Source organism: Benincasa hispida, chromosome 9 (genome assembly GCF_009727055.1).
Source record: "Benincasa hispida cultivar B227 chromosome 9, ASM972705v1, whole genome shotgun sequence".
Taxonomy (NCBI): Eukaryota; Viridiplantae; Streptophyta; class Magnoliopsida; order Cucurbitales; family Cucurbitaceae; genus Benincasa; species Benincasa hispida.
This window is the reverse complement of record NC_052357.1, coordinates 1007802-1020015: the sequence shown is the minus strand read 5'-3', so window position 1 is coordinate 1020015 and position 12214 is coordinate 1007802. Positions and strand designations below refer to the sequence as shown.

The following is a 12214-nucleotide window of genomic DNA, read 5'->3' as shown; positions in this document are numbered from 1 at the left end:
TGTGAAGCTTCGCTTGTTCTCTAATAAGTTGAACACTATGACAATCAATAAACAGATGCCTTAGTAATACTGTGTAAAGAAAAAAGTGAAAGTGACTTAACAAAAGATGTGGTAAGCAACACAAAAGAGAAGGAGGGGAAGAGATTTACCAACAATGGTGTGGTGAAGATGGGGTTGTCCTCGTAGTTGTAAAGAAGAGAGGTCTCATTTATAGAGAAGAAAAGATATTGACTATGTGATGAGTAGGTTAAGTTTAGGTGTATCTATGGCAATAAGTACACTTTAGAAACCTCATCTAGTGAAATAAAGTAAATAGTGTACCATTGATGTGAACCAAATACATTGGGAACTACTATTTGCAAACCACTACTCTACAAACTACTATTTGCAATCAAACTAGAGTAAACCAAACAAGAACAACTTGGGAACAAAACAAGAGTTATGACATAGATGCAATGAGATTGGGGAAAAAAAAAACAAGGAAGATAATAAAAATCAGCCTCAGAGCAGCGAAATTCTTTCCTAAATCGTTTTGAATTTCATATAATATGATGTATCATGGTAAATCAGATACATTGATTATTAGAGTCAATGCAAAAATAGTCATTGAAATAGTATCATACATTTGACCTATAAACAGAGACCAAGAAAGAGAATCACATCATGGAAATAGCATTGTAGTCAATGTTTATACAGTGACAAAAATGAATATGGACCGATAATTAGAGACCAAGAACGGGTAAAGAAAATTATAAATGCAATTATAATCAATGTTTATACAGTGACTGATGATCAGAGACCAAGAACAGATATCAAATCTCAGGAAAATACAATTATAATCAATGTTTATACAATGACATACAATTATCAGAGACCGATAATCAAAGACCAAGATTTGAACACTGAAATCAAGCATATAGCAAAATAATCGGAGTAAGCTGCAAAGATGTGTAAAAAATAAGTTTATATTTGTCAAAAAAAAATGAAGGAAAAGAAATTACAATGACTCATCATCGACTGGTGAAGAGAAAGAAGATTTACCATTTGATCTGGTAACCTTCCCAAGATCTGAACACCATCCTCCATCCCTTACCATGCTCCAAACGAGGATCTTCATCCCCTACCAAGCAAGATTTGAGCTCCAACATGGTTGTATGATTTTGGACTCAGATAGATATAAGGGACAACATAAAAGATTGGATAACCGAAAGAATGGCAAGGGGAAACCCTCGTTTGAAGCAAAAAAAGCAAAGAGAACCGAAAGAAGTGGCAAGATAAAACAGGAACAAGAGTGGCGTTCAGAACGGCAAGATGAAAGAGGAAGCTGAAAGAAAGGGTTACAGATCTAGAGAAAAACACAAATCTAGATACCAAACATACTAGTCTAGATTTGCGAAGGATTTCCTTAAATCCGGGGACCACAATGGTAGTTGATCGGCATGAACGGAGAAGAGGAAGCTCCAAAACCCACCAGGAATGATGCCAATTAGGAACAATAGCAAAACTCTAAGGAGAAGAGATGGAAGGAAACAGAGTAAAATAATCGAGCAAAATAATACAGGGGAGAGCAAAATAGCAAAATAATCTATGGGTTAAGTGGGATTTGGGCTCTAACTAAAATAGTTGGAGCCCCAAACGTTGGGTGGGTTATAATAGCCCACCCGCCCAACTCTATATAGGAGGCCTAAATGCACCTTAAAAATTTTTAATGTGTCAACAAAGTTGCAAGTATAGTGATTTATTATGTATTTTTTTTAAAGTTCAAAAGACAGTAAAAGTGAATTTGAAAGTTCTGAATACTTCAAAAGATCTTTTAAACACAAATTTATAACTTCAAGAACTAGAATTAATTCTTCTTCAGCCTAAAATTTAAAAATATTTCTTTTTCACTGATTAATGGTGGGCTAATTTTTCTTTTTTTTAATGAACTATTGTAATGTGGATGCCTCTAAACAGGATGTATTTTAAAAAATTTACCTCTTAATATCCACTCGATAGGAGTCCATACAAATTAACTTGTAGCTTCTCTTATATATTCAATAATCATATTAATTTAAATCTTAATTTTGTTTAATGTATCAATTTATACTTTTTATTACATTTTGTTAGAAAAAATCTTGTATAAAAATTATAATTATATCAATTAAACTTCTAAACTTAATTATTAACTCATGATTTGAATTGATCTAAATTAATATTTACATTTTTTAAATCTTCCAACTCCATTTACGTAAAAAGTCTAACTTTTAATTTGATCATACAATTTATTGTTATGCTTATTTTGAGCTCAATCCACTCGATTGAACTTAAAGTTTAAAATGTTGATGACCATAAAAATATCAAAGAAAATTTATAAAAATAAAAAATTATGAAAATAAGTTTAAATTAGTAAATAAATAATATAGGATCTTTAAATAAATTATTTGTTTACTAGTTATATTCTATTTACATAAGTGATAATTTGTTACTTATTATTTTATGTTTCATGTCGCGTGGATATTAAGCAGGTAGAAATACGAAAATATTGATGGAAATATAAAAATTAAAAAATTTCATTATTTTCTTTTTCCTTTACTCAGGAGGGGCTGGGGCTCTCACTCTCTTCCTCTCGTATAGCACTGATACTAGCCGCTGCAGCCATAGGTTCAACGATTCTGTAACCTATTCATCTTTTCCCTTCGGCGAGTTGAAATTCCGCCACCGTAGGATAAGTCCGTCGCCGATTAAACCCTGCGAAGACACACGAGCCCGTCTGACAGATAACCTAACCGAAGGAATTTCAGAAAAGGGTTCTGGGACTGTTCTTTTATTTGATTGAGGCGATAAAACTTGGGAAATGGCGTTGGGACTAATATTGGGACTCGGAAGAGCAATGCGGAGGAAGCGTACATCTTCTCTAGACATTCTTTCATCTAAACGAGCTCCACGAGATTACTATAAGGGCAAGAATTGCAAGCCTACTGGTTTTCATACGCGCAAAGGTATTCATTCCTCTTCCACCCATCCTAATATAAATTTTAGGTTTTATGATATTTCTCCTTGCCGAGAAAAACGTTTGATGATTTTATTTAGTTGATTTCTATGTCGAAATCAATTTATAGTGCCGCTAGATCCAATTGTAGAAGTTGAAAATCATTATTGCTTCTAGGAATGTGATGTGATTAGTAGACTACTGATTGACTTCTCATACTAGTTTTTAGTATTTGAATTTTGTATGGTTCTACCATAAATTGCTGTTTATAACTACAAAAATTGGTTGCATAAATTGTGAAAGTTTCTTGCAGGTGGTTATGTAGTGGTGCCAGAGAAACTGCCGAACTATGTCGTCCCTGATTTGACTGATTTCAAGGTATTTTTCCTAGTTGTTTATTCTTAAATTAAGAACTGATCTTTCCCTTTCCTACCCATTACGGCATTATATATCCTAGTATTCTGAATATGATTGCAGAGATTAAAATAGGCTACTAGGGAAAAGGTGTACAAAATCTATTTTGGCTTTGTGTGCTTCTTATGGTTCTTACTTCTTAGGTTACCTTTTCGGTTTTCCTTTAAAGTTTTCTTAAATCTTAATGAATTCTGATTTGTATTCTTTCCTTCTTTTCTTTTAATGCATTGTTTCTTGTTGGGTATTCCGCGAGTGATTTTGGTGCAGCGAGATTTTTCTGATAGCTTCCCCAATGATACTCTTGAGTTAAATACTTGTGGGGAAAGTAGAGCTAGGGGACTTTTGTTTCCCAAGGAAATTTGTTTTTGGTTGGTGGTAGAGCAACTAGCCGGCACCTTGGCCTTTGAAACGTTGCTGCTCTTTTAAGAGTTTTGTCATAATTCTGTAATAACGAGACGTGCATCAATTTGAAAAATCACGATTAACGGTTCCTAACACACAATTCCAATCCAATGCAACATTATGGTATTTATTTGTTCCATGTGTGTTTCATGTTTGGAAGATCAGCAAGCATAAGTATGTCATTGATTGATAATAGTTCATTGTAGGTTGTCCCATAGGTCTTGTTTAGAGGTCAACTTGAACAGTTGAAAAAAACCAAAATTCACTCTTAATACTACTACTCATCTGCAATTTCTGTCAATGTTGCTTAGAATTTTTCTTAATATATGGATGGTTTTGTGTTGTGCAGAATGTATGTTTTTCAGTGTCTCCTACTTAGTTTGTTGTTCTCTTCTATTGTGTGTATTATTCACCATGCATCATTCATTGGTTAAGTATACCCATTGGAGCTTTCTTGAGTTACACAATTCTCTATGGAACTTGGTTAGAGTGTTCTGATAATAGATACTGTCATGTTAGGATAAATATGGCAGGCTACTTGTTCATGACCGTCGTGTTCTTGAAACTTCCATTAACTTTGTTCTTTTATAATATGTTTCTTCATATTTAAAGAAAACATTCTAGAGTTCCAGTAGTGTCAAGTGAGTTCCGTTTTATTTCACCATCCGTTGGCATAATCACATTAAATATAAATTTGTAACTCAAAGGATTGGATGTGAATTTCGAGTTATCAATCTGCTTCCTAAACCTGCATGAAGATGTAACTTGTTCTTTGTTTGTAGCTGAAGCCTTATGTATCTCAATGCCCCATAGAAGTTAAGACAAGTGACAACAACGAATCAGCTAAATCATAAGCGATGAGGAGGTATGGTATCTTGTAATGCTCTGCGTGTTTTTTTCCCCCTTTTTCAAATTAATTTAACTTAGCACAATTGAGGGGTTGTGGATTTTGATTCAAGTGCTAAAATTTTCTTGAGAAAAATATCTTTTTGGTTCTTAGGTTTTGGGTCTAGTTTCTATGCCGTCCCTAAGTTTCAAGATGTTACACATTTAGTCCTTAAGTTTTGAGTTTGGTTTTAATTTAGTGTTTCAAAATGCTACAATTTTACCCTTGACATTTGAATTTTGCTTCAATTTGGTCCCTACATCTCGAGATTTACACTTTTAACCTCAATTTAAATACTCCATTTCCGTCTTTTGGAGTTAATTTATATTAATAAATTAAAATAGTTAAAAGAATTATAATTAATTAAGTTCCACAATTTTTATCACTTTTAAAATTAAATTAAAAAATTTTCTTTTAATTATTTTTGATTAATTAATAGAAATTGACGTCAATGATTGAAAGTAAGTATTTAACAAAAAAAAAAAAAAAAGGTTAAAAGTGTAAAATCTTAAAATCCATGGACCAAATTGAAATAAAATTCAAATATCGAAGGTAAAAATGTAACATTTTAAAACATAGGGACTAAATTGAAACAAAACTCAAAACTTAAGGATTAAATATGTAACATTTTAAAACCTAGGGACTAAATAGAAACTAGAGTCAAAACTTAGGGACCAAAAATGTATTATTCCTAATTTTCTTTTAAAATGGGCCTTAATTAGATGCTTAAGAGAAATTATTTTAAATTACAAAACTGTTAAAAATATTTACAAAATATTATGGTCTATTTATGATTGACAGCGATAGACTACTATCTGTGTCTATTCAGAGAGAGTAAAATTTTACTATATTTATAAGTATTCTGGTTCATTTTCCAATATTTGAAAACAGTCCTTAGCTTAAATTCATAATTAGAAATTTCTCTAAGGTAAACAGATTAGTAGTTTAATTTGGAATTGTGCGAGTCTCTGTTGAATATGTTTGTACTGACCCATCAACATATACTGTAGGTAAATATGAGTACGATGATGTCGGTGACGATGTGGAGAGGACTTGAAGCAAAAGACCATTAATTGCTTTTGCTGGATTATTTTACTACTTGTTAGCAACTTCAAGGTCCGTTTGTTGAGAAACTTGTTTTTCAAAGAACAAACAATCGACGACAAAACAAATCTTGTTTCACTATAATATGAATTCATATTTGGTTCCCATTTTAATTTTAAAACTTTAGAGTTCAATTCGATATTTGAATTCAAAATTTGAAAGTTGTGTTTGGTTGTTCATTTTAAAATTTTTAATATTAATGTTGGTACATTGAACTCCATCTGCATTTCTTCGTAAAACAATCTTCTGAAAATGGATCACAAAAGAAATGGAACCTCAACTTTTTTTTTTTTTTTTGGCTTAAATCTTATTTTAGTTCCTAAGCTTTGAATAATGGTCTATTTTGATCTCTAAACTTTTAAAAGTGTTCGTTTTAGTTTCTAAATTTTGAATATTGTTTTATTTTGGTTCCTAAACTTTTAAAAATGTCCGTTTTAGTCTCTGAATTTTTAAAAAGTGTTTATTTTGGTATTTGATATATTAAGATTTTGTTAACCTTTTAACAAAATGGCGAGGGGACTTGTATTTTTTGATAACTAGGTTACTAAATAACGTAGCTACACTAAGATATCTAGGGTTTCAATTTTGAGGGTGGAAAAGTAAAAGATATTTTTAGTTCAAATTTTGATCGTTCATTATTTTCATATTGGTTGATATTTTCCTTCATCTTTATCTTGTTTGATACATCTAGAGTTTAGTCAACAAAAAATACAAGCTCCTTTACATTTCTGTTGAAGAGTTAATACAATTTAATAGTAGGAACTAAAATAAATATTTTTAAAAGAGACTAAAATAGAAGAAGATTTAAAATTTGAGACTAGAGTAGGATTTAATTTTTTTTCTTTTTTCTCTGTATTTGTTCCAAAATATAGTTATGGGTGATTTTGTTACTTTTCTTATTTCGAAGATGATGAGTTATTCGAGTTTACTTCGTAAATTTGAGGTTGTTTTTTTTTTTTTTTGTTATTATTACTATTTTGCATGATTGGAATTGATATGAACTTAGAGGATTAAATACTTATAAAACAAAAGATAAATCAACAATATAATTAATCTATTCATAGAGGGAGTATGATACATATACTGCCTCCCTATGTGAATAGATTATACTTATAAAGAAATAAAAATCAAGAGAATCAGATTATGTTTGAAGACTATATTTATATCCAAAAAAAGAACATATATCATTAAGTTACGTTTTGATCTTTAGATAAAATTCAATTTTGACCGGATATTGAGTAACAAACAAGATCAACAAGTTATTGAAATCTATTTTTATCATCGAGTCGAATTGCTTTATACATTCATTTTGTGGATCGTTAGAATGAAACTCATCAATTTAATCAGATGAACCAATTCATTGATCAAATCCAATATCAATAACTGTTTAACCTATACTCATTAGATAAATCCAATTGTTCGTTCCTGAATGAGCAACTATATGATAACATATATTTATGTGCATATTTTATTATTTATAATTTATAATAATTGGTCTCTTAGTTCCAAATTATGCATTTTTTTTAAACTCAAAATCATGCAATCTTACCATCCTCCATTACCTCCATTGGGGAAAACTTTTACAATAACTCTAAAAAGAAAGCATTTTAGATAATTTCGAACTTTCAATAAAGTACTTTAGTTTTAACATGTTTTTTTTAACTACGTCAAGGAATGTTAAAGTTGATTGATGTTAAGTTTAAATAGAATAATACTTGATAAGTAAGAAACATTTTAGACTAAAAGAATTATTCTAACTTAAAAAAAATGGCAAGATTCTAATTATTCCTCCAAGTTTTTGAATTGGGAGACATTTACCTTATTGTATGATTTCTGATGGAAACAAAAATCGAAAATATAAACTAAAACGTTCAAGTCCCATATCAAAAGTAAATAAACAAGTGTAATATGGAAATAGCTTATCAATTCTTACGATTTCTTAGCCAAAAATAATAATAATAATAATAAATAAAGGCTGTTCTTCTCCACGCAACGTGAGAAAACCAAAAGGAAATAATCCCATAAAATGTTCTTCAAATCTGGCTTTAAGTAATAAACATGAAACTGAAATTATGAGTGGAAAAGAAAAATCTGAACAACCTGCAGCCCGGTTTTGTCACCTGTAAAGCAGCGTCAAATGTTTGTCAGATTCTAAAGAATTCGGTCACCTACCCTTCGAAATTCTAATTCACAGCCAAATGCAGGATCATAAATGCTGCTAAACTTGTTTGGAACTCATAGTGTATTGTACCTCTCGTTGCGGTTTGATGATGACCACCTCTGATTTCGCCAACGAAGCCGAGAAGCATGAGGAGAATTTTTGTACATGCTTCCGTGTTGCCTACGTGGTTCAGGGGTGTGTGATGTACTCTCAAATGATCTTTGGTGTCTATCAAATGAAGACTGACTCCGCCAACGCAATCGTCGGGATTGAGACATACTCTCCACCGCCCTTTGCCGTTGATTCTGTCCATGCAGCTGAATAGCACGAGGCATATGATGAGATGATCCAAAATCCCGCCTTCGTGCATATTGGGAATAAGGTCTAGTCTCCAACGACGAATTGTTTCCAACTCCAGTGGAAATATTCAAATTGAGATCATGTTGCACATTCTCCATTCTGTCTTGCAAAGACTCTAAGTCTCTCAAAGCATCCAACATACTGTCTGAAAGCAAGTCCATGAGTGAATCATACATTTCAGTTACAAAGGATGACATCCAAAATCTAATAGCCCTTGTAAAATTTTCTTCATCACCGTCAACAGCATAGTTAGACTGCACTAGACTAAGAACATCCTCAAAATCCCTTTCACGCTGCCATCTTACCCAATCACGGCGGCGCACTGGGTCCACCTCTGATGGCCGGACATATGGATGTTCAGACCTGGCATGTTTCCTGAGTTCAGAATATGTCCCGCTAAAATCACAAATTTCTGATGAACAACTCCTTACTTTGGAATTCATATATTGGCGAGCAGGCTCTACCACGATATAGCCATATATACTGCCCCGACAAAGTGGGCAAACCAACTCCGATGCAAGCTGATCCCTACCATGTCCATTTTGTACAGAAGGTGGACATTCAACCATATGTCTGTGAGAGACTACATGTGTAAAAGGAATTTCTTGCAATTCGGTAATTAAAGGGATTTGTCCATATAACTTACAGAATTGTTCAAAACAGTTCGAGTGACGGTAGCTGTTGTTGCACATATAAGGCCTGCAACCTCTATCATGAGAGGAACATTTTAAAAGAACAGCATTGTGGGGATGTTCCATGCAGATGGGGCACCTAGCTTGCTCCCATTCTTTCACATTTTGAGCTGATTCTAAGGAATTAACATTTTCAGACGGCTCGATGTGATTTTGGCTGATTGGATAAGGAGATGTCCTACTTTTTTCCAGAGACAAAGAGCTTGCCCTTCTAATCTTTGGCATGTCGATGATTAAAACTTGTGCAAGAAAAAAAGAATGACAACACAATGCAGAAGAATCAAGGTTATGACTAATAAATAAGAAAAACAAGAAAATACAAAATCCAACTGATATACAAAAACTTCATCAGATTTTCAAACCAAGATTTATCGAATGATGAATAGCTTTATGTTCTAAATTCTAGAGATCCTTTCAACAAGCATTAACAGCTCCATGATGTGTTGACTCAAACCTCTTCAACATGACTAGCTGATAAGAATAGGCTATAAACCACTACACGACTTTGATGCTCTAGACTAGCTAAATCCTTCTTTTTTCCAATATCCACGAGTGTCGAGCCGTGAACCCGTCTGACCTTACAATATTTGGATGTCTAAGGAAACCTATAGGATATTAAATCCTAGGTAGATGGTCACTATGGATTGAACCCATGACCTCTTAGTCCTTTATCAAGGTCATGCCTCCTATTTACCACTAAATCAATCCATGATAGTTATTACACTAAATCCTAAAAACAACAAATTCATGGAAAAGTCAAAATACTTTCTTAGTATTGTAAAATGCGTATATAAGATCAAATTCATCTCTCATAAGGATTGATAGATTTTCTCGATCATCATTTCTTGGATAAGAGATTTTTTATTCCTAATTCTGAATCTCCCTCTATTGTACAACAACTTAAAAGTGGTTGCAGAGCAAGATATAAGATATATAAAAACAGGGATTTTCGCGATTCAAAAGAAGACTTCAAAACATTAATACACAAACCAATTTTCACTCAAAACCACATACCTAAACATAATTTACACCAACACTTGAATAAGAATATGTTTAACCTGACTTTCAGATTCTAAACCGTGAGTGATCAAAGCGAAAAATCAGAAATTGATATCGATTAGCAATAACATCGAGATACCCAGAAAACAAAAAGGAGAGAAAAATTCATTGCAGGTTCATTCTAATCCGTGAACATGAAATTGAGAAAAACTGAAGAAGGGGATAATTAAGAAAGACGAAAAATCGTAATCTAAATTGCGATCGGGTCAATCTAAGATTGCAGTGCTTACCGGTACCCTTGTCGTCGATTGGGGAAGAAGAATTCAAAGAAGATGAATGGTGTTAGAAACGAAGAAACGAGAGAAATTGAGCCGCTGGAGCTTGATCGAAGAGTCCGGAAACATAAATTGCAAATAAGGAATGGCCGTATCCTTTTTAATAATCCTGACGTAAATTATAATTATTTATATAAATGTAACTTTTTTTTCCCTTTGAAATATAATATAAATGTAACTCCTTTTTTAAAAAATAAAAAAAACAAAAGTATGTTTATTTTTCTAATATCTATAATATAATAAGTTCAAAAAAAGAATCTATAACCTAATGCTTTAGAAAATATCTATGATGTATTTTCTAATCTTTAAGAAAATATTGTTGGATCATTCTACCTTTTTATAATTTATAATTTCTAATTTCTAAAAGGTATATTAACGTATAATCTTTAAAAATATATTTTTGGATTATTTCTAAAAAGCTTAAGTATTGTATTATCTTCATTTATTTATTATTATTTTAGTTCTACATGTGGGGTACGGATATTTTTTTTAAGGTATATATCTAAACCATTTAGTTGAACCATGATTTCAAATCTTATATAAAACAAAATACGGAAATCTATATCTATATATTATCTAAAAGGGATGTATACTATCTATCTAAAATCTAAAAGGAGATATGGGGAATTTTTTTATTTTTTTTAATTGTTCTTTTAAAACTAGAATAATCATAGGATTATTTTAGATAATTTGACATTTAAATCACTAAATAAATTATTTTCCTTATTTTTAAGTTTCACACCTAAAAGAAAAAAAATATATTTAAACAAATTTCCTATTTTTTAGCATGCAAGTGAAATAAAAAATATATATTTTTATCTCAAATTAATATTTATTACGTTAAATAATGGAATTTTTTTAAAATCACATTTATCTCTAATTAATATATATTTCTGGTTAAATAAAGGGATTTTTTTTAAAAAAATTATCTCTAACTAATATCTACTGCACATTACATAAAATGGATATTTTTTATTAAAAAATATTTTATTTCTAAGCAATATCCACTACACATTAAATAAAAGAAATTTCTAAAAACAAATCAAATTTTATCTCTAACTAATATCTACTAGGAGGAATTAAAAACAAATTATCTTTCTTTTTTTAACGTTTTTTGTGAAGTAGCTGGGTATCACACTTTATTTTTTTTATTTGTTTAAGGTATATTATCTTTTTCTATTTTTTTACTTATTATTATTATTATTATTATTATTTTGTTGGATTGAGATTGAGACTGAATATTTTTTTAAAAAATAAAAGAATAGTAGTTATAAACATATTAGAAATCAATTTTTACTTCAAATAAAAGTGAACAGCTTTTATTTTAAAGTTTTGTTATTATATATGTAAATATTATTAGTTAGTTTGTTTTCTTACAATCAAAGTTTAAATTTAGAGACTAAAAATTCTTCAAAAACCTTAAGAAAAAAATAGTTTTTTAAAAAATATTAATCTACATTTGTTTGAGTAATATGATTTTTTTTAAAAAAAAATGATTATCAAGTACAAAATTCTTATTTTAACTTATACATATACATTACATTTCGAACGTCATGAAATACGTGTGATGTACGTAGTTGGTATCCAAGTTCTTTAAAGTGACAATTTAATATTATTGAAAATTAACCTAATAGGTTGAGTTGAATTGGGTTTAAACACTTTTAAGACCCAACCTAATTGTTTGGGTTGCAAGTTTCTTCAACCCAAATAACCTTTATTAGATAATGAACCCAACCCAACCCAACCCAACCCAAACACTAAACATTGAGTTGAGTTAACTTGGATTGATCATTTGTTTAAATTTTTGTTCTAAAAATAATTAAAGTTAATATGTAAAAAAATTATTTAATTATTTTTATATATTATATTAATATTAATAGCTCACTTTCA

General features: G+C 30.7%; 2 protein-coding genes across 3 annotated transcripts; one reads left to right on the top strand and one right to left on the bottom strand.

Moving 5' to 3' along the window:
* The first annotated feature begins 2561 nt into the window (after window positions 1–2561).
* On the top strand, window positions 2562–5931 carry LOC120085217 (39S ribosomal protein L41-A, mitochondrial-like). The gene is made up of 4 exons (XM_039041110.1): window positions 2562–2981; window positions 3285–3349; window positions 4570–4652; window positions 5684–5931. Exons 1-3 carry the CDS (start codon window positions 2837–2839, stop codon window positions 4639–4641), a joined length of 282 nt encoding a protein of 93 aa, XP_038897038.1. The 5' UTR covers window positions 2562–2836; the 3' UTR covers window positions 4642–4652; window positions 5684–5931.
* A 1731-nt stretch (window positions 5932–7662) lies between these two features.
* Window positions 7663–10437, bottom strand: LOC120086091. 2 transcript variants are annotated; one of them, XM_039042532.1, is made up of 3 exons: window positions 10280–10437; window positions 8029–9229; window positions 7663–7897 (listed from the first exon to the last, which is right to left on the bottom strand). In XM_039042532.1, the coding sequence occupies exons 2-3, from the start codon at window positions 9213–9215 to the stop codon at window positions 7894–7896; spliced, it is 1191 nt and encodes a 396-aa protein (XP_038898460.1). In that variant the 5' UTR covers window positions 9216–9229; window positions 10280–10437; the 3' UTR covers window positions 7663–7893. The 2 variants fall into 2 exon arrangements, with proteins under 2 accessions (XP_038898460.1, XP_038898459.1); XM_039042531.1 differs by having other exon boundaries at window positions 7663–9229.
* Window positions 10438–12214: the final 1777 nt, after the last annotated feature.

Excerpts from the sequence above, each read along its gene's own strand:
- LOC120085217 (XM_039041110.1), top strand. The coding sequence starts at position 2,837 with ATGGCGTTGGGACTAATATTGGGACTCGGAAGAGCAATGCGGAGGAAG. Across the intron at positions 2,982-3,284 it reads TGGTTTTCATACGCGCAAAG|GTGGTTATGTAGTGGTGCCA; the intron begins GTATTCATTCCT and ends AGTTTCTTGCAG. Across the intron at positions 3,350-4,569 it reads CTGATTTGACTGATTTCAAG|CTGAAGCCTTATGTATCTCA; the intron begins GTATTTTTCCTA and ends CTTTGTTTGTAG.
- LOC120086091 (XM_039042531.1), bottom strand. The coding sequence starts at position 9,215 with ATGCCAAAGATTAGAAGGGCAAGCTCTTTGTCTCTGGAAAAAAGTAGG.